Source organism: Phoenix dactylifera, chromosome 15 (genome assembly GCF_051530095.1).
Source record: "Phoenix dactylifera cultivar Ajwa chromosome 15, Ajwa_hap1_PhDact_Kaust_v1.1, whole genome shotgun sequence".
Taxonomy (NCBI): Eukaryota; Viridiplantae; Streptophyta; class Magnoliopsida; order Arecales; family Arecaceae; genus Phoenix; species Phoenix dactylifera.
In genome coordinates this window covers 21588690-21611020 of record NC_143204.1, presented here as the reverse complement: position 1 = coordinate 21611020, position 22331 = coordinate 21588690, and the positions used below count along the sequence as shown (strand labels likewise).

General features: G+C 39.3%; 2 protein-coding genes across 4 annotated transcripts; both read left to right on the top strand.

The window, feature by feature from the left end:
* The first annotated feature begins 673 nt into the window (after positions 1 to 673).
* LOC103716409 (alpha/beta-Hydrolases superfamily protein) lies at positions 674 to 6177 on the top strand. Of its 2 annotated transcripts, XM_008804390.6 has the most exons (6): positions 674 to 990; positions 2042 to 2354; positions 3547 to 3583; positions 3798 to 3847; positions 4144 to 4303; positions 5600 to 6177. In XM_008804390.6, the coding sequence occupies exons 1-6, from the start codon at positions 805 to 807 to the stop codon at positions 6057 to 6059; spliced, it is 1206 nt and encodes a 401-aa protein (XP_008802612.3). In that variant the 5' UTR covers positions 674 to 804; the 3' UTR covers positions 6060 to 6177. The 2 variants fall into 2 exon arrangements, with proteins under 2 accessions (XP_008802612.3, XP_008802613.3); XM_008804391.6 differs by lacking the exons at positions 3547 to 3583; positions 3798 to 3847.
* A 13065-nt stretch (positions 6178 to 19242) lies between these two features.
* LOC120113276 (myb-related protein 306-like) lies at positions 19243 to 21517 on the top strand. Of its 2 annotated transcripts, none has more exons than XM_039134308.3 (3): positions 19243 to 19716; positions 20160 to 20289; positions 20462 to 21517. In XM_039134308.3, exons 1-3 carry the CDS (start codon positions 19584 to 19586, stop codon positions 21171 to 21173), a joined length of 975 nt encoding a protein of 324 aa, XP_038990236.2. In that variant the 5' UTR covers positions 19243 to 19583; the 3' UTR covers positions 21174 to 21517. The 2 variants fall into 2 exon arrangements, with proteins under 2 accessions (XP_038990236.2, XP_038990237.2); XM_039134309.3 differs by having other exon boundaries at positions 19268 to 19863.
* Positions 21518 to 22331: the final 814 nt, after the last annotated feature.

Below are 22331 nucleotides of genomic sequence, written 5' to 3'. Positions count from 1 at the left end.
AAAAGTTGTCCATCACCTGCATTAGGTTGGCTCTGAATCCGTCCAATATACGTGAATCCAATTAGGCTCTTTAAAGAATGAACTTGGTCTTCTCCTTTCCAGCAAATCATACTGGAGCCTCCTTATGAGAGGGTGACACTCCTATTTCACAGGGCCTAGCCCGTATTTATATTTTGATGCTTCAGGATGTACTCACAATTTATAGTGAGATGCTGATTTACTGAAAAGAAAAGGAAAAGAAAGGAATGAACTAAGCCCGAATCAGCTTACTAAATTTCAAGTGGGATGAGGGCTACATTTGAACAGGAGAGAAAAAAATCGGATATTGCAACTGGAGGATGAAGATTATTTTCTTAATAAGAAACATTTTACGACGAATTTTATATCCCAATTCTAGGATCTCAAAGGCACCAATCCATCCATCTCTCTTTCTGTCTTTAGAAACTCTGTCGCATGGGAAATTATCACGAGTTAGAATAAATAGGCCCTATATTTCTTTATTCTACAGTACAAGCAAATGCGCCTATCATGTAAATCACTGATCGAAATTTTTAGACCGTCGATAACATCCATCATCTAACAAATTTAAGGGTCAGGATCATCCAAACGAGGTCAAGCCAAGTTGCACTTGCCCACGTCCAATATTTTTCTGGTCTCCCACGAAGCCCGAAGTTAGAATCATAGAAAAATAAAGAGGAGGAAAATAGAAGTCATACCGCCGGGACGGAAGTGAGCCACATTTCCTCTCTCTCTTCCTCGCTTCTCTTCCGATCCAAACCCTACCCCTTGAATTCTCCTCCCGCCATGGCGACTTCCGCTGCTCTCTTCCTCTCTCCCGCCCCTGCGAGCTTCTCTCGTGCGTCCCATCTCTCTCGTTCTCGTCTCCTCTCTCTTCGGGTCGCGAAGCAGATTCGAATCCGGTGCGTCTCTTCTTCACTCGATTCTTCCAACGCTTCCGCCGTCGTAGAAAAGAGCTCTTCTTCGTTGAAGGTAATCAATGCCCGATGACCCGCGTTTCTTTCCTTAATTTTAATGTAAGCATGTAGAATTACTTGATGGAAGTCCTAAAATCGAAGTTTGAATCGATAGAAGGTTTGTAAGATTTTGTGAAAGAAGCGGTTTTATTCAATTCACAGGTCCGTTGGTGTTAATTAAGTTTCTAAATTTCCGAGATTCAGTGTTTGGAATGCCAGTTTTATATGATTTGTATGATCTGGTATTCTGTTAAGCTGCTTCTATTGAAAAAAAAAAATTGATCTTTTGCTGTGGAAAGAGCGGCTGGATTAGCTATGGGAGTCCTTTTTTGTATAGTGGAGAACTGTGCTAGCTCTTCATTCTAGCAGGATAAATACCTTTGATGGCTAGATATTTCAAATTGGATGATTCGTCTATAATAGAGTGCCAACGTTGTTTGATTCTCGATTCGGAGAAGATGCCTGTTACTTTTAAATAGCTTCTGCAGTCCAAGATGGAGTTGGTAGCCAAGTATAATTGTATAACATAATAAAAAAATAGCTAAAGCTCTGTAGGAGCCATTGAGCTGGTAGTCAATTATAACATGGTTTGGTCAGTGTAACTTTTCACTTGTCAGTTCCTTTGCTTAATTCTTGGATTTTCTGCATTCATGTCCTATTGGTTTTTTATTGACGCTTTAGTTAATTGTATAAGCAATGGGAAGTTAGACTGCATATTGCACATGTTTAGAAATCAGTTAGTTTGAGGATATATTGGTTACATAGGCATTATATTTTCTTTCTTTTTGTGGGCCTCTATATCAGCACGTGCATGAATGGAAACACTTGATGTACTAATTAGGTCAATTTTTCATAATTCCAGTATGTTGCTAATGAGGTGTGAATATAGTTTGAATTTTGTAATTTCTAGATGCTGGTAGAAGTGAAACCCCAATAATCATTCTTGATGAAGTGCTTATGTGCCATAACTACCAATGTATTGCTTTTGTTGCTACTTTTATTGTTGTAAACTGGGTCAAGATATCTTTCTGCTTTCTTCTAATCATACGCTTTCTTGTTGCTTTTAGGCTGATAAATGGCAATGGAAGTTTGATGGCAATTCTGTCAATGTCTACTATGAGGAACATGAGGGGGGGAGTGCTGCCAGTGCCAAGAATATTCTAATGATACCCACGATCTCGGATGTTAGCACTGTTGAGGAATGGAGAGCAGTTGCTAAGGATATTGTTGCACGGGAAGAAGTCCAATGCCATGCTACCATAGTTGATTGGCCTGGTTTGGGCTATTCAGACAGGCCCTCGCTTAATTATAATGCTGACATCATGGAGGATTTCTTGGTTCAATTTATGAATGCCCCAGATAGCCCGTTGACAAATTCAGGTATCAATTTCTTTATTGCACTATATTTGCAGCTATGTTGATTGGACGATCCCTTGTACCAAATATTTCAATGTTTTATTCAGAAAAGCTTGAAATACAACTTCTAAACAATTTTCATGTAGAATGGTTTTCAATGATCATACGTTAGAACACTCTAGAGGCACGTCTTGGTTTCATTCACCCTGTTCACTCTACTAGAGCCATCCATATCAGTCTTTCAGGAATATTTATGATTAAATTAATTGATAATCATCCACAAATGTCCCCATATATGTTTCACTTCTTACACTCCATTTTGGGTTGACTAGTTTTAAAGCTTTATCTTCAATATTTGCATCCAAACTATCCTAGTTAAGACTTAATATTTTGTCTCATCTACCTATTGTCATTGACAAATAACTTCAACCCACGAATTTTTTAAAACATTAATGTGTGTCGACTAAAAGAAAGAAAAGGGTAAGGCGAAGAGCTTAACAGCCTTCTAGTGTAGAACTATTACCATACTAAACTCCTTGGTTCCCCTTATAAATAATCTGTAAACTTCTAGGGGCTTTATGAATGCCCTTTGACTCTGTAATGTCCATGGACCAAGCCCAAGAAGATGCCCATTCTCATTTTTCTTGTCATTAGTGTACTTTAATGAGTAGTTGGGTCTATGGGTATTTGTAAAAGTATCCCTCGGAAACTTGAGATGTTACTAATAAGTTGGGTACATTGTGAAGTGTCCCTTAGAAATTTGGGATGGCTACTTGGTAATTGTCAACCCTATGTCTCTTATGCCTAGGGGGTCATCCTTCACTAGCAGTTTTTTCTTTTTGAAAACTCCGTCTATTCTAGTGTGGATGACAGGCAAGCCGGGATCCTCTGTGGTGCATGTTTTACACTATAGAGATGGATGGCTGTCAACCATCACATTATCCATTGTGTTTGGCAATGGCAATATGATGGGTGACAACGGACCATTTTGATATGGATGAGCACATCCAACTATGCATGGGCCTTTGCGGTGCAAAACACACACCGCAGAGGATCCGAACTCATGGCAGGCAGGCCTATATTTCTTGGTTTTTAATGATTTGCATCAAACTCAAACTTTTCCCTTCTTGAATGCACACCTAGAAGCACAAAATGACAGGTAGATATCGATTAGTAGCATACTTGATCTAATGGGTGATTTTCTCTCCTATTACAGATTCCATACTACCTCCCATGAACTGCCTATCATCAATGTATGTATGTAACCAGTCTATTTTGACTTGAATCTAGTTTTATCTTAAGAAGAAGATTTTCTTGTTTCTTGCTCTTACCTTTCATGGTGGATTCCATAAGCTAGTGAGTGCCTTTCTTAATTATACTTGTGTCACTTTCTTGTGTTTTGTTCCTTGCATCCTGGTGTCAGCATTGGTATATGCTGAATTCATGCGATATCTCTGACATGGACAGGACATGCCTGGGAGAGAAAGAAGAGGACCTTGGGGAGTCTGCTGATCCCCGTATGTCAAAATTCAAAGATTTTGAGTCACCCTTTAGATGTATTTAATGATTCTAGAATATGTATGTCTCTTATATTTGAAACACCAGGGAAAACAAATTTGTCAAAACCAATTATTCTAGATATTGCTGATCTGCCAAGTGCATCCAATATGATGTTTGTCATTCATTATCCATTCCTTTATACCAGCTGCTTCTATTGGTGTTGCTGAATGCATTGTTCTATCTTCAAGTGGTTATTTTCTGTTATTCACTTTAGCTTTCTAATTTTTGTTTTCTCACCTGTTACTTTGAAAAGATGCCGAGTTGGTAATTTTTGGTGGAGGACATGCAGCAACTATAGCACTTCGTGCAGCTGGGAAGGGTCTAATCAAGGCATCAGCTATTGCAGCCGTTGCACCTACTTGGGCTGGTCCCCTACCTATTGTCTTTGGTCGAACTGCTCCCATGGAATCGAGGTACATGCTTGTACCCATTCCTTTTCTTGCATTTTCTTTTAAAAATGAATATCCTGTATCAAACTCTATGTGTCCGCCTTCAAATTTCAATTTTACCCATTTATCATTGCTTGGATCTCTGAACTCAAAACTGATTCAGTTGATCTAAGCCAACTTTCAAATTTCTTCAGGGGCTCATGTTGGAGCACTTAAAAGATTAGAATTTTTTTTTTTTGATCTCTGCTGGGGTGTGTGTGTTTGTGGGAGGTTGCATCAGCACTGGTGGCTAGTCTGCTATGTGCATGAAAGTGCCGTGCATGTCACATCCTTTTACCTTGTCTGCTTTATGTTTTTGTCATGTAAAAGGGCAAAAAAGGTTTCTTTTGGGAAAAAAAGAAAGAAAGGGTATGTTGCTATTAGCTAGGTTTGAGATCCTGACATATAATTTGTGCCATATGTATAGATGCACATCCTTAAAACTAACCTTCTTCCTTCCTTGATTGTAGCATTTTTAGGGGTTGCACTTTGATTGCAAAAGCACAAACTGTAACACCGAGTAGGTATGCTTGTCCATCCACCGAAGAGTCTTCAATGTAATATGTCAAACACTTTTCTTGCACATAGTCTAGGACCAGATAAATAAGGGTCTTTGCTAATTAGAAACCTGGTCTTCATTTTGGAACTTCCCAGAACTTGATGAATCATAACATCGAATCATAAGATCTATAAAGATAAAGGCTTGTCTTTAGGGTTGGGTATGAGTGCTGCTGGTTATACCCTATTATGGACCATAAGCATAAATAAAATTATTTTAAGCATTTAAGTTTCAGTTCATGTTCTACAGAAACATAGTTGTGAGAGGTCTAGGGTTAGATCCGTAGTGGTGGAATCACCACCATAGTCTCAAAATATTTGAGAGACCACATCTTATGATCCAAAAATAATTTGGACCTCACTGTTTCTATCCTTTACATTTGGCATCAGTGCTTGAACCCGAACTCTTTACAGGTCATATGAAGCCAACTTATGTGCCATACTGAAAGGGTCACCTCTCATGTAAAAGAGAAGTTCTTCATAGGATTAAAGTGAGGGCTTGCTTCAGAAAACCAAAGTTAAATTTACCAGAGCAGCCTATGGACTATGAAGCAATATTGTTTGTCATGGTTTTGAGCATCTGCAACCTAGATTTACAAGCTTTCATTGCAAATATTCTTCTAGCATACTCTTTTGGTTCCCATTTTCATTTGGTTGCAGGGATTGATTTACTTTGTGAACTATTTGATGGTATTATACATTCATAACCAAATCCTTTCACAGGTATGGGTTCTTGAGGGGAACCCTAAGAGCGCCAGCAGTTGGTTGGATGATGTATAATGTGCTCGTAAGCAACGAAAAGGCCATCGAATCGCAATATAAGTCCCATGTATATGCAGATGCTGACAATGTGACCCCCAGCATCGTTCAGAGCAGATATGCATTGACAAAACAGAAAGGTGCTCGATATGTGCCCGCGGCTTTCCTGACTGGGCTTCTTGACCCTGTTACATCTCGGGAGGAGTTCCTCAAGCTTTTTGGTGAGCTGGATGGGAAGATGCCAATTCTAGTTGTATCAACTGCAAACGCTCCCAAGAGGTCCAAGGCTGAGATGGATGCTCTCAGAGGGGCCAAAGGTGTTACCAAGTTTGTGGAGGTACCAGGCGCCCTCCTCCCACAGGAGGAGTATCCTTTCACCGTTGCAGAAGAGCTGTACAAGTTTTTGCAGGAGAGTTTTGCATAAAAAGCTGAATGAAGATGCCGATTTTGAACTATAAATAACAATCCAATTTGTATTTGAAATTTTATATTTCTTACTTGAATAAATTCATAAATTACAAGTTAAGCTCAGAATTGGAAGATCTCGAAGTTTTGAATTTTACGACCTTTTGCATTAAAAATGGTCTCTGTTATACTTTTATTTCACTTCGGTCCTCTGGTTGATATTTGGTTAAGGTCGCATGTCAAAATCCACTTGAAAAGCTACCAACTGGATTTTTCTAGAACCTGAAGTACTAAAAATTGTCTTTCTCAAAAAAAAAGAAAAAGAAGAGAGATAATAGTTGCAAGACCTCTGATACAATTACTTATACCAACTGCTCTATTTTTTTCTGAAGAAAGATGCAGGCAAAAACTGCTCAGGGCAACACGAAGCCGGAGCAGGTAAGGGCTTGAATCACAAAAAGCTAGCATGCAACTCGTAAATTTTACTATTCACCTGAGCAAATCAGTTTGTGGTCTGCGAGGAGTTTATTCCCTGCAATGCCTTGCAATGATCCAGTCTCTTGGAGTACTATGATCATTGTTTTACCAGTAATTGGCTTTTTGATGATGCTCTTCGTTTCTTCAGAAAATGAGGTGAGCTTGACTGGTGTCCTCTTGGCATTTGCTCAGGCAGGGGCTTTTGTGTCGGGCAGGACTTCACACGCGCACATACAGGAGACCGGGCTTAAATGCTTAATAGCGTTACCTGTGGCCAATGCACTCTTAGTCAAGTAGTGCAAGGTGCGTGGGAGCATTCTCATGGCGTCTGGAATCTTTGATTTGGAGATGGAGAAGAATTTGCATCATGTCTTGGACATCAATGATTGCGGCTCTAGCAATGCAAAGGACGCATTCCAGCTCTTCCCTATGAAATGGAGGAACACGGGACGAGGCCCCATCGAATAACATTCATCTCCATGCTGTAAGCTTGCAGCCATTCAGGATCGAGTTTTTTTCCTAGAAGAATGGAAAGTACATGTCGAATTGAGCGGTAGGGCTGCATGGTTGATTTCAATGGGCGAGCAGGAGGCTGTTTTCATATTTAGAACCCATGATTTTCAGGTCACAATGGAACAATCTACTGTTGTGCCAAGCTCACCCTCTGGCTAAGGCCTCTGAGTTCATGGTCGGCAAGCCTTCGAAACACAATGCGGGGGACACTGCCTGAGGCCTGCAGCGTGAGGAAAAAACTCGGAGCTTGACCTCGATGATCTGGTGAGAATGTTCTAGTTTCCAATATCTATGCTATGGCTGGAAAGCAGATGCTGCCAACGTGAGGAGGTATGAGTGACCAGCAGGGAATTCAGAAGACTCGTGGTTGGAGCTCAATCGAGGTTGATTAGGCTGTGTATACATCTGTCACAAGCGATGACTTAAGGGACATGAAAGAGGAGGCTCATGAAAAGTTGACGGGGATAATGCTGAAACCTAGGATGGAACGTCATGTTCCAGGAGCTTTTGCATGATATTGAGGAAGAGGAGGAGGATGCCATTTCGAGGCTCAGCGAGAAACTCGCAGTGGTTTTTGGGTTGGCAAGAACGGTTGGGGAGAGTATCTTATGGATTGTGAAGCATCTGAGAATATGTCCCGGATTGCCATGTCGTAATGAAGCTGATATTGGAAGTGCATAAATGGGTGATTGTGGCGAGGGATCTCGGTTGGTTTCATTCTGTCAGTGAGGGTTCCTGTTCTTGCAGTGATGTATACTGGACAAAAACATGGCCCTCGATTAGAGTTCTGAGTTCGAACTGAGACTTCAAAAGCCTTTTTTTTTTAATTTTTTCCTTCAAAGAACTAGAATGCAAACAAGCATCTGTTTGCTCGAAGAACTAACCTTCTTTTCCTGGTCTTGGGCATTGAATACTAGTCTCATCCTGTAGTTTGTGTCAATTTTTCAGTGTCCCTTGTTATACAACTTCTTGTTTCTTCTCTTCTTTTTTTTTGAGGGAACGACGTTATACGACCTCATTTGGCTAGTTTTTGTCATCTTAGCTCAAACCTCCATGGCTGTTCATTTGATGAGTTATATTGGTGCTCAAAATTATGTTAGTGATAGGGAATGATTGATCATAGACTCATAGCCTACAAACCTCTCCATCCCTAGTGTAAGGAATTGCTTGAAGATCAGATTAGTGGAATAGACTCAATATTACTTTATTGTGATCGGATTAATGGAATTAACATTGATGTGCGACTAAACAGATGACGGATGCAAGAATTTTTGTGCACCGAGAAATTCTTATCAATTCGATTCCAGATGCTATTTAGAATGTCAACGTGTCCTTCTACCATCCAATTAACCAAGAATTAAGTGATATTAATACAGCTCGAGATAAACTTGTCTGATTCGATGTATTTGTGAAGTAAATAAAATACCAGTGAGCTCATCCTGTTTCATGTAATGTGGTCGTATATTTTTAGATATACCATTTGTCCATTGGAAGTTATAAGACTGGATCATAAATCTCTCTCTGCAATATCCATGCTAGTGCAGTTGCTCATTTTCATGGAAATGTCGGAATTGTAAAATATCGAACTCTCTATACCTTAACTCTAAAAATTATCCAGTCTTAGGAAAAAATATTTGATTCTCAGGCACTTGATAAAAATGCCTTTCAATTACTCATCACTGGAGAACCGATATAAAATCTCAGACCATTTCAACAAATCGTCGACTAGGAAACTGGGGAAAACCGTAAGCTAGTGTTTATCATTGCTCGAATGGTATTGAGCAATGATATTTCAATTCATTCCTCTCTCTGAAGCCGTCGGTGTTTGCTTACCAGCATTTGAACTCATTAAAGCTGTCACAAAAAGGTGCCATCGACATTAAAGATTAAAAGAGACTACTGTAGAAATATTCATATCGTCCAAGATATCTAATCTCAATGAGGCTTACGTTCTATACTGATTGGAGTAAATAATGCATTAATATTACTCAAGACGTAGTTCAATCTCAATACTTGACTGAGCTATGCAGCTCCTTCCCTTCCCCTCGAGTATTCTTCCCAAATTCTGCGAGGCACTATAGCTAAAGCTAGTCAACCCTGAGAAACCTAGGAACATTATTATGAAGATACGACTTCCAGTAATTGAAGCCACAAACTGCAGCAAGAAAGTAAGTGCCTGTGCAAACTTGCTGCAGCTGGTTCAATTCATAGAGTTATCCAGCTGTGGATAGGGTGGGAATTGGATGAGCTCATTGTCTTTGCTCTGCTGGTTAATTTTTATATGGGACAATTAAAATGATGTAACAAGTTTGGTTTCTTTACAAATGAAAAGAAACAGACTGCTGTTGTATCAAAAAAAAAAAAAAATCCCCAAGAGGAATTCAATTAGTTAGAGGCACCTCTCTCTCTCTCTATATATATATATATATGAGGACCCGTGCGGATGTGTGTTTAGTCCCACATCGGTTATTCGCTGGGTAGATCTTGGGTACTTATACAGGATCAAGGAACCCAAATAATACCTTCCAGCTAGCCATTTTGGATGGGGTCCTGGGTTGTTACAAATGGTATCAGAGCGGACCCAGCTCATAACTTATGTGCACTAGGGGACACTGCAGCACAGATTTATTGGGATTGACCACGGACCGATCGTGGTGTTTGTGATTAGATTTGAACCCTTAGCCTGATGAGGACGTCAGGACTTGAACGGGGGGGGGGGGGTATGTGAGGACCCGTGCGGGTGTGTGTTTAGTCCCACATCGGTTATTCGCTGGGTAGATCTTGGGTACTTATACAGGATCAAGGAACCCAAATAATACCTTCCAGCTAGCCATTTTGGATGAGGTCCTGGGTTGTTACAAATGGTATCAGAGCGGACCCAGCTCATAACTTATGTGCACTAGGGGACACTGCAGCACAGATTTATTGGGATTGACCACGGACCGATCGTGGTGTTTGTGATTAGATTTGAACCCTTAGCCTGACGAGGACGTCAGGACTTGCACGGGGGGAGTATGTGAGGACCCGTGCGGGTGTGTGTTTAGTCCCATATCGGTTATTCGCTGGGTAGATCTTGGGTACTTATACAGGATCAAGGAACCCAAATAATACCTTCCAGCTAGCCATTTTGGGTGAGGTCCTAGGTTGTTACACTCTATGCGAGTGAGATTTCTGAGTTACACTAATACTTTTTTTTTCAGAAATTTCAAACACGAATGTTCTAATTGAAGACTATAGTTCAAATGTCACTAACACCAAGATACCCGAGGGGCTAGAAAAAATGGTTGAAGTATTACCTCACAAACGCAGGATGAACCATTATTATTCTCGCTTTAACTAGATCATTTAATAATTTTTCTACAAATTAATTTTATTATTATTATTTTATTTTATTTTTTTATAAGTGAGAAATTATAATTTATACTGTTGTGAATCATGTGGCCGTGCATGCCGATAATAATGGCTACTGTAGGCTTCATTCATCAAGCTCGTATCTTAGTATTTGATGATAAAATTAATATAGTAATTGTGATAGGATGCGCAGAGTGATGCATGCCAATAAGTGTTATGGGACAAGTAGGAACACTCCATGGGCCCCATCATTTGGATGGTTGGAGATGGCGGACACCTTCACCACCATGGGCTTGCTGCACCTCGTGGTCATACACCTATCGGATTGCCTCAGCACCGGCGTCAATAAGTAAATGCGACATTGCTCCCATGATGGTCCACGAAAGCGAGACATGTCGATTTTGGTCCCATCAATTAGCTATGGATTTCAGGACTGGGCGTCAAGTGTCATGGCTCGCGACCACTCGGCTATTCGCTAGCGTAGCCACCAATTCCGGGTTCTGCCACGGCTCGGCAGAGCCAATGGAGATGGGCTTTCGCGGGTGGGCGGCTTCCTGATGAATTAAATATTATGAGCTGAGTTGGTCTCATGTCACTTCAATGCGTTACACGTGGTTGAGTGCAGTTTTCCATCGGGTGACAGCTGTTTTCCTGGTGCAGGTCCATCAAATTGCCGTAATTTAGGCAGAAAATTCATCACGGGCGATGGTATTGGAAGAACTAAACAATCATGTCGTAGCAATAAATTATAAATTGATGATGAGGTATGTTATTAGTGGTTCATGGTAGCGGTCGCCTTAGTAAATATCTTTGGAGCATGTATCAATATCTTTAAAACGATAATTAAAATGTGAGGACATATTGTGGTGCAGGCATTTAGTGATAAAAAAGGAATAGAAGGGAGAGATGAGTTTGAACCCCAAAAAAAAAGAAAAAAATGGTAAAGTACACCCTATTAAGTAGATTTAGAGCTTAATATTTTTTTTTAACTTACATCTCTATCTCCAAACCCTCACGTCGGAAATGCTGCACTACGAAATTGCTACAAACTGCACTCTTTTCGCCAAATGCTCCCCAAATAGCCGGTTGGTCTGGCCGACATCCCATCTTTACTCATCGGGCCGAAACAGGTCGCAGATGCACATGCCAACCTCCTCCTCTACAATAACAATGGTCGTTCAGAGCCTCAAAGGAAGGTCACCCATCCACTGGTCCTCCATGACATCCACACTACGCTCGTCCCCAATCAGCCACTTGGAGTTGGCCAGCACTAGCAGAGCATACGCCCAGATCTCCTTCAACATGAAGCAGCATCTCCATCTCCCTCAGGTAGCCACTTAAGAGGTCCATGGGTCATACTTAGCCCTCATCATCGAACTCCAGAAGCACTCCGGCTTAAGAATGAATATCGCGGCATGTCTCGCTGCATCGCCTCCCTCCTCGTCATCAAGGATTGGATGCCCATACCGCCTTCTTGCACTGCCTGACAAACAGTTGTCCAGGCGAGATGATGCACCCCGTGCCCTGCGGCATACGAACCCTACATAAAGCTCCAAAATATCTATTCAATCTTGTGAAGCACGACCATCAGCAAGATGGTGTTAGACATAAAGTAAACCGGCATCGAGCTCAAAATCAATCTCACCGGGTCAAACTGTCCATCATGGATAAAAATGAGGACTTCCAGCCCTCCTAAACATCATAAGTGGTGCAGGTATGAGCTCGCTAAAAGATGGTTCTTTGGCTATGGGGAGTAATAATATAAGTCCATAGCTGTAGAACATCATCAACTTATTTCCAATGCGAACCATAGGTTTACAATAACATTATGAGATAACATCAAGAAACTTATCCATGAACGTGTCTTATGCGACTATTCATGGACCACTTAATTCATCTTTTTCGGCCAATAAAGGTTGCTATTTGTGCAAGGATAGGTCACCAACCTTAAATCTAAGAGTCACCTGATGTATGCAGCTTCTTTGTCTCGATCTTTTCCATTTATTAGTTGATTCGATCGATGATGAAATGGGAGATTAAGATTTAATGGTCTTAGGTCAGCAGTGACACTAATTTTCAGTGTAGTTGGGTCAAAGTAAATCCCAACCTTGGTCGCATGAATTATGTGTAGGATCGAGCTTATGAGGCAGCTACGAGCACGTTCAGAATCTTTAGAAGAAAGGATCAAATCCATCACCTAGATGGAAAAAATTATTGAGAACAATTAGAAAGTTGCTTAGGAAATTGACCACATACACTAAATCCAATTTGGTGATATGAAGGGCATATTTAGTTGAGGGGAGTTGAACTTTGAAATAGGAATAGGAATGAATGACTCCTGTTTGATTGGGGTGAGTCCCATTCTTATTTCTATTCTAAGAAAAAATAGAAATGCTCCAATTCTCCAAAATTCAATACCTACTCTCTCCTAGTATTTAAATCTCATTTTAATTCCGATCACGAACTAAACATATCGGTCGATATAATTATTTCGATTCTCATTCCAATCCATTCTAATTCCCATTCCAATCCATTCCCATTCCTACTCCGGTTGCAAACCAAATACGCCCGAATTGTGTGTTGCATAGGACTTAAGTGTGGCTACGAGCATGTTTAGAAAGAGGATCAATTCGGTTTTTGGAATGGAAAAATTAACACGAGGTCTAGAAAGTTGGTTAGGTAATTGACCTAGAGAATGAAACCATATGGGCAATGTGATAAAATAATATTTATCAGACTATACATAGTTTCTTAAATTTTTCTTGTGTTTTTTGTGTCTTTCTTGTGCTTTATACAAGCATCTGTTTTATTTAGCTTCAATGATCTAATCCAAGGAGCGCAATGAAGCCCCAGTCTTCCGATTTGAATTAGGTTCCTCTTGAAAGATGACAAAGTTTTTTAGAAAAACAAAAGCAAAAGGTTATTAAAATTGGCTGCAATACCCGATCTTGACTTCTGTATCAATATTGCACATCAAACTGTCACTTAATTGTTACATGGTTGAAATGGATTTTGCCATGCATGTTACTCTTTCTACTTTCAGCTTTTACCTCAATTTTCCCTTTTTACCATTCAACTTTTTGCTTTCATTGCAAGGGATGAACATCATATATGCATTAAATCCTAAGCATTAACTTCACATGAAACAAAATAAATAAATAAATATGCTTTCAGGGTAAAAATTTCGATATACAACACCAATATGAACGAATTATGAGGGACCCTTTAGAAACTGATATTTAGCACCGTCAACACTTTAATCGATTTTTTTGTTTATTTGATTATAAAATAATGATTTTTATGATGTATGTTATTTACTGCTACAGACGTGAATGATGATGTTGTCTTCTCATATTTACTCAGTACAGTGTTCAATAAATAGAAGATTACGTTTTCAGTGGGCAAAGATATTTGAATTTCTTGTGATAAATAAACTCTTGAAAATATACTAGATTAGAGGGGAGGTGCAGGCTTTGTGGTTAGAAGCCCGGACTTCAGGATGGTTGCTGCTGGGGGCTGCCAGCTGTTTGACACCTCGGTGCCTGGGACGGAGTTAAGAGCGGCATAGTCTGGTTTGTGCTATGTGCGGCATGCTCTGCAGGGGGGATTGGCGATTACCATTCGTTGTTGAGAGATATCCGGGCCATGGTCCAAGATGGGATGGCCATTCAGGCGAAGCATACTTTTCGTGAGGCGAATGGGGCGGCCGATTGGGTGGCTTCATTTATTGCCAATCATATTGGGGACACCTATAGGTGGGTGAGGCGGAATTGCCTGGTGCTTTCCGAGATGTACTGATTTTTGATTTTCTTGGCTGTACTCGAACTCGTGTAGTATGATTCTTCGGATTTAGCAATATATATATATACATACTTGATTAGATGGATATTGGAAATGGCAATCAATGGCCATGATTTCAATTTCCCTATCTTTATGGTGGTCTCTTCTTTTTGAATCTTGATTAGCTTTGGCCAATCCATGATGGAAGAATAATAAGTGAGGGTCATTTTCTGCTACAATTTAAAAGCAACCATGTTTCTCAACTATCCCTTTATCCATATGAAAAAGATCAGTCCAAACAGCAGTGTTACATCACTAAAACATCAACGCCTTAACTATGTCTCCCCCACATACAAGAAATGAGCAGTGTCGTGGCATGGGTTGTGTTCACTGCTTCACTTTTTCAACAATCTTGAAAACCCCTTTCATACTTCAAATCCCTCGTGACCAAAGACTCACAAAGAATGCATCAACTTTTTTTACTTTCAATCAACAAGAAAGCATCGTTTTCAGTTCAAGAGACAAATTAAGTTCACACGTCCAGGGTGTCTTCAAGATGGTAGAAAAATCTTCATCAGCCATATATGCATGCACGATTCATTTTCCTTCAACATGTGACTAATCTCATGATTTGCGTGCTTGCAAGGTAACTTAGGATTCTAAAATTTTGGAATATTAATCACGCTAGAACAAATAGACCTAGTTCTAGGTGACTATATCTTCTCTGCAACATATGACCAACCATTCATCCTTCTTGCAAGGAAGAAAAAGGGAAGTTTAGAACTATAGAAGAATGATACTAAGTGACTAGGACATCATGTAGCCTATCTACCAGCCGTATTGGGTCAATGGAATGCAAAGAATAAAGGTATGTAGCCATTTGAGTTGTGCTTGATGTGCTGCATGAATTTGATGTTAAAGGGATGTATGGTTAAATCAATGTAATTAGCTATATCGCCTTGAGTTACTGTCGTAGACCTTGCTCTTCTACTAATTTCTCAACTACAAAATAACAATATTAGAATTACTGTCCTAGCGTATTTATGCTCATAAAAGATCATAATTAATACTTATAAAAATTATATTAAAATTTTCTATTAGACTATATATGGTGCAAGTTAGTTTACTAGGCAAACTGAAATAGATAAGCAATTTACATTTGTTGTGATTAAGGACGTTGGAGAGAAATTTTTTGATAGAGAAGCGTCAAGGGAAGTGCTATATCATCTTGCAAAAAGACATGGTTATTGTAATTTATAAGTAACATCAATAGAATGATTAAATCACTCTTTTTTATGAAAAAAAAGAGTTGCTAATTTGTTGATTGCATTATGTTCAATTACAAATAGTCATATGACTTTCATTTCAGTGCTTGATATTGCAAAGTTTTTCTCCGCCAAGCAAAAGGTAAATATTGGCTTTCTTTTTTGAAGGGAATAAAATATTGGTTCTCGTATTTGTGACAATGACGGAATTGATGGTATGTGATGGAATAAGTGGTATTAGGGAAAAATAATTAATGGAGGGGCGAGCAATGACCAGGAGGATGGAGAAATGGCAAAATAAAAGATAGAGACATGCGGAGAATTTTGCTGGATTAATAGTTATGATGGCAATGCCGCTAACAACAGTGGTGCAACCGACACTACCCGGAAGGATTGAAGAGAAAGAGAATGGGTGGTGTAGAAATGTATACAGATAATTACGTACTCCATTTTATTTATTCAGATGTGACATCCATTATGTCTTTAATTAAATTCAAGAGTTTTTTTTTTTCATGAATATTTTTTTTTTGGTCAAAAATAGGAGGGGAGGGGGAGGGACCAGCCCACCCGCGTAGCAGCCCCATTACTGAGCCTCCCTTCCACTAGGGAATGTTCGATACAGGTCGCAGGTTTCGCGCGCCTTCCCCGACCCGTGGGCTCACCCCACTGGGTTCACCGCCTCACGTGTGGGTACGTCACCCCAGTGCCACCTTGGTACAAGTGGAAGGAAAGCATAACCGCCAACAAGCCATCCGAGCGTGGGGCATCCGGTCCCCTAATTTAATCGACGCCCGTGCGTTTCGAACCGGGGCAACTTGGGCGGAATTATCGCCCCCTTACCACCAGGCTACTACCTTGGTGGCTTATGAATACCTTTTCAAAAATTCAAATTTATGTGAATATTCTCTTAAAATTTATATTGATTTTTGTACCCTCATAAAATACTGTTTTTACACCGTTAATAAAAACCAAAATTATTGTAATTAAAAATAAAATAAAATTTTGAAATTATTTTTTTTGTCCTTTGTTATGATTGCCTTATAAATGTTTCTTTTTGCACATCTACCCATTAAGGCTATTTTAGTCATTTTAATTTGAAACTATTAATTTTTGAACGGCATTAGATGGCGTAGGTACATATGCAAAATAAGAATAAAAATGGATAGAATAACAAAACAAGTATTTTATGAGAGTATATATACAAATAGTAATTTTGGAAGGGTATACATGCAAAATTTGATATTCAGAAGAGTATTCATGTCAAAAACAACCTAAATTCGATGTAAGATTGGATTCATCATGTCTTGCTCTTTGGTCATGCAAGGCTTTCAAAGCAACATGGCAACTACTTTTTTGAGTTATTATTAGTAATATAATTATTTTCTTCACTTTACTACAATTTTTATCATGTCTGGACATGATAATAATTAGATGAAAGCATAATTTAATCCTTAATTCTTAACATGACATTGTTTAAATGACAAACCTCATTCCATCTATTTGGGGTTTACATGATAATAATTACTGTTATGCTTGCCCTTTAAAATTGATCAGTTCATTATTAACTTGATGCATCACCTGAATATGGGAAGCTGTTCCCGATGGAGCCTTTTCATTCCCATATCTTGTACCCAAACAACATCGTAGAGTATTTACCACTTTCGGCTGTAGATGGCCAGGGCTATTTCTAAGCCTTCATTAAAATGCCCTTTTCTTGTTCTATATATATTTCTTAGTTATTGCTCAAAAAAAAAAAATCCCAAAGTTTGTGTTCATGATAATATCCTCTCTTTATAAATGCTTTATCTTATGTGATGGAAAATGACAAAAAAGTGATCATACTTTGTGTTAAATCTACTAGTCTTGCCCCATTATAAGTAAATATCAGAATTTGTGATGCACTGCGATGGGGACAGTACAAGTGCTTGCGCCCTCTAATCAGATTAAAAATTATTTTCAAATATTTGATTCAATTTAACAGACTAGACTCGATGCTTTTGAGGTGCATTTTTTTTTTTTGTTTCTCTCACTTATTGTGAATGTTAAACTAAACTGGATGCTTTTCTTTTGAGAGAGAGTATTGTTATAGTGGTTGGAAAAGATTGAGGCTTGGATATCATGAGTAGGAGTGGCAATTAAGTTGGGTTAGATACGTGTCAGGTCAAAAATTCATCAATTTATATCCAATCTATTTATTAAATATGTCAAAATTTTTAAATTCGTCCTATTTATTAAACAGATAATCTAATCCGATCCACATAACTCATTTATTAAATAGATTAAATTGGTTAAATAGGTTGGACGGGTTTTAAGAGGATTAAATTGATTTAAATAGATTAAACATATTAAGCAGGTCGAGTTAAACAAGTTTTAAACATGTCAGAAATAGATTAAACAGGTTTCAAACAAGTTAAACGGATCGGATTAGAATCTGACCTAATTATTAAATGAGTCAAAATGGTTAAACAAATCAAATGTTTAAATCTGAATTCAACCCATTTAATAAAAAGGTTTAGACGGGCTGATCCATTTACGACCTAAATCTGTTTATGTCGAACCAAACCTACTTAAAGTGGTCATTCATGAGTCAAATTAACGGGTTGAGTCATAAATTACCACTTATAATCATGAGAGACTTACAAACGGAACAGTTTGGAGTTTCCATTATACAATACTTGCATATGATCTAGGAGAAAAAACTTCAAAATAAAAGGGGACTGAATTAAGTATTTTGATAAATATTTGAAAAGTGGATTTGTTCAGGGGACTAGTCCTTCCACCATTATAATGGTAGAGATCATGCACGCAGATAACAACAGGAAAGGGATTAAATGGATGGGGATGAATTTAACTGTGATTATTGTAGAGTTATTGGATCAACTTCAGAATCAAGAGTAGAAAAAGTTTGATGGAACGTCTAATGACATACGAAGAAATATTATCTCAATTCTAAGAAGGCATAATCAGGAAAATTCAGAAAAATAGAGTTGCTTTGGGACAGAGCTACAGCCCAGAGAATTTCACTACGGTGGTAGAGAAAGTAGGTTAATAGAGCTCATTCTTCAAAGAATTATGAAAATGATACGTGGGAGAATTGATTAATTGAGTCCACATACATGTACATGCATTCAAAGATGTACGGATGATGTTTATGAATGTGTGTGTTCGTGGAGGCACATTAACTTCCTCTTCAATGAATTGTAGAAATAAAAATCTTGGTGAAAATTGTACCTAATGAAGTATTAAAATGCTCATATTGGGCCTTATGATTTTGGAAGTAGTTAACATTATTACATTTCCCAAAATCATTTTTTTTTTTAAAAAAAATTTTGTCCTGGTGTATGCCTTCTATTTTTCTTATTATAATTCCCATAGCTTAACGGATCCTACTATTAAATGTTATAATTACTATAGGATCAGAAATGCTTAAAAAACAGTGTCAACAATAGATGCTGAAATAAAACCATTTCATTTAGGATGGGTATGTATGTATGTATGTATGTATGTATATGACATTTGGTAGCAAGGTCGCAGCTTGATGATGGGAACTATCCTAAAGCTGAATTATCGCATCACATCCCAGTATAGTGGACTCGCATCACATTACTTGACCGTGCGCTACTCACATGCATAGATCTCTTCGGTAACAGCAAAAAAGCTAGGGTTTCTGCGCGATGGAAAAAGACGACCAAAACTCTCTCTCTCTCACTCTCTCACTCCCCCACCTCCCCCTCCCTCATTACTGCTAATAACTAGAGTTTTGGATGAGTTCAAGAGAAAGGTAAAGCTCCACGCCACGTTGAAGTCATTCAATGCACGCGGTTTCGTAAGGCAGAGAGAGTGAGAGAGGAGAGGCCCTCCACTCCACCACGCTTACTTTGGCCTCTGGAGAGCCCTTTAGGTGTAAATGCACCTTGCTGTCCTCTTTTGACTCTCTCCTCCATCCCTGCTCTCCGCCCTCCCTTTCCTTGCTTCTCTTGGGTCGGCCAAGGCTCTTATGTATATAAAAGAGACGGAACCTCTTGCCTTGACCCTCGTCCTTGCCTTCTCCAAGGAGAAAGGAAAACGGACGAAGAACAGAAAAAAAGAAAGAAAATAACTCCCGTATAACTCTCTTGAGTCGCTTCTAGACGTAGAGAAAGGGGAAAGAGGGTGACATGGGGAGACCTCCTTGCTGCGATAAGGTTGGTGTGAAGAAGGGCCCTTGGACTCCAGAAGAGGATCTCATTCTAGTCTCCCACATCCAAGAGCATGGCCCTGGGAACTGGAGGGCTGTGCCTACTAGTACTGGTAATTAAGCTCCTCTAACCTCTCTATCACGCCCTTCTGCGTCCCCTTTTGACAGGATGGCCTCTCATCATATCCAAAATGAGTTAGCTATTTGCTGAGGCTTTATTTAGTTTTGGATCACCAAAAAGGGTGGCCTTCCGTGAACTGGTTAGTTTTCTTGATTCTATTGTGATGTGTTGGTGTGTTGATTAGATATCCTTTTGAGTTCTTCTTGGTTAGTTTTCTTGATTCTGTTGTGATGTGTTAGTGTGTTGATTAGATATCCTCTTGACTTCTTCTTCAACCTCTCCTTCCACATGGTGAGCTTGTTACTAATTGAGACCCTAATTTAGTTTGGATGCAGAGGGTCTACAACTCTAGATCTAAAAAGGTGGTCTTTAGTGTCCAATTTTGTTTACGCTGTCTGGTTATTCGTTTATTAAATCCTCTCTTGTATTTGGTAGGGCTGATGAGATGCAACAAGAGCTGTAGGCTAAGATGGACTAATTACCTGAGGCCAGGGATCAAGCGAGGCAACTTCACAGAACAAGAGGAGAAGCTCATAATCCATCTCCAAGCTCTTCTTGGCAATAGGTAAAATACCAGCAAACATGCCTTAGATCCCGAAAAAAAAAAAACTTTAGAATATATGAGCTTTCTTTGCACAATTTGAGTCAACTTATAAATTAATATATGTTCTTATCATATAATATGAAAGTACTTTGGTCCTAGGCTCACTGTGGTTTATGCCTATATTGGTTGTTAGATGGGCAGCCATAGCTTCTTATCTCCCAGAGAGAACTGATAATGACATCAAGAACTATTGGAACACCCATCTGAAGAAGAAACTAAAGAAGCTCCAAGCTGGTGATGGCAGCTCAATGAGTGGTGGGCTTTCTTGTGATCAATCTGTCCCCAAAGGCCAGTGGGAGAGGAGGCTCCAAACTGACATCCATATGGCAAAGCAAGCTTTAAGAGAGGCACTGTCTTTGGACAAGCCCAATTGCCTAGCAGAATTGAAGCCCTCCAATGGCAGCTACTCTTTTACAAAACTAAGCCAACCGGCAACATCGTCATCGATGACACCCTATGCATCAAATACTGAGAACATATCACGACTGCTCGAAGGGTGGATGAAGAATCCACCCAAGTCGAGAGCAGCTCGGACCAATTCGGAGTCTACGCAACATTCGATCAACAATATGGTTGGGACTGACTCATCCTCCAGCGAGGAATCAGCCAGTGCAGCCAACCATGATCTCACTGCAGCGCCAACTATGCTTGAATCATTGCTCAATGTGGACTCGTCGACACCAGAGATGTCTGAAACAAGCTTCTTCCAAGGTGAAAGCAGTACAATCTCAGATTCACACATGCCACTCTCCTCGCTTGAGACCTGGCTCTTGGATGAATTTTTTGGTTCAGTGAAGGTAGAACTAATTGACATGCCATTAGGTGATACTACCGAGCTGATCTAAACCAAGTGCTGTTGGAGTGGGTTTTTGGTTCATTTTTCGTGTAGGCCTTGGACTGATTCCGATTAGAAAGAGCTCTCAATGCCAATGAAGAAGTGTGAATTCTAAATATCCACATGGACATGCAGTGTTATATAAGTCAACTCGCGGGAGTTCGAGAATAATTTCTATCTGTGAGGTCTTCTGTGAAGTCTTTGAAACTATCTTTTGTAAGGGGTTTTTTTTCTTGGGTGATGTCAGATAGATTAAACTATAGGACTTTTTTAGTCTTGTTCACTTCTGAATTGTAATCAAGCGGTGTGTAGAAAGGAAGGATTGTCATGTCCAGAAAATGTGGTTAATTATTACTTCTTTGTACTCTGTTAGTTTTCTGATTTGGCAGTCTAATGAATGTGTTTTAAGAACGTTGCTCGCTAAAAGAAACAAACAAAAAAAAAAAGTGTTTTGGGGATGAATTCTGATGGATATCTCCTATGGATCATATCATCTTGCTCTCTGTACACGGAATAAAGAGGTCCATGAACAAATATTTCCACATGGCTTGTGATTTAGTGAGAACAAGGTAGACCTTGGGTTTAAAGTTCTGCAGGGCCATTGTTTTTTTGTGAGTTGCGCACCTGAAACGGAAGAGGAGGATGCAGCCAAAAAGAAATCTAAAAGTTTGTATGGTAGTGCATGGTGATATGGTATACAAGTTAATAACGACACCCGAAGGCCATTTAAGTTACGATCAGTTCATGTACTAAAAGGGACAGCATACGGAGACCACAATCTCAACCCATATCATCCTAATTGGATTGGCTTTTAGCGATCCGGAATCTTCCTACTCTACTATTCTTGTGCAGGACTTGAATCCTGCCATACTTTCTATGGAAGACATGGTAAACCCGTAAGATGACTTTCGAGCAAAATACTGCAAGTTGTGTTTGAAGTAGTTTGTAGACTCCATGATGAAGGATAAAATTAATAATCAGATTTGATTTATTACATAATAATGATGGATCTACTTTAATGTACTACATTGTTGAGGTGGAACTCATTCCAACAGTTATATTTATTGAGGCAAATCAATCAACAAATAAGTAGGAGTTTTAGGTTGTGATTAAAAGAAAATGTTGGAAAATGGGCTGAGCCTTTAAGTGCTACGAGCTTGTAGTGAAT

Bases quoted from the DNA above. Each gene is read 5' to 3' on its own strand.
- LOC103716409 (XM_008804390.6), top strand. From the start codon at position 805: ATGGCGACTTCCGCTGCTCTCTTCCTCTCTCCCGCCCCTGCGAGCTTC. The intron at 991-2,041 runs GTAATCAATGCC...TGTTGCTTTTAG, and splicing joins AGAGCTCTTCTTCGTTGAAG to GCTGATAAATGGCAATGGAA. The intron at 3,848-4,143 runs GTATGTCAAAAT...TACTTTGAAAAG, and splicing joins TGGGGAGTCTGCTGATCCCC to ATGCCGAGTTGGTAATTTTT.
- LOC120113276 (XM_039134308.3), top strand. From the start codon at position 19,584: ATGGGGAGACCTCCTTGCTGCGATAAGGTTGGTGTGAAGAAGGGCCCT. The intron at 19,717-20,159 runs GTAATTAAGCTC...TGTATTTGGTAG, and splicing joins GGCTGTGCCTACTAGTACTG to GGCTGATGAGATGCAACAAG. The intron at 20,290-20,461 runs GTAAAATACCAG...ATTGGTTGTTAG, and splicing joins CAAGCTCTTCTTGGCAATAG to ATGGGCAGCCATAGCTTCTT.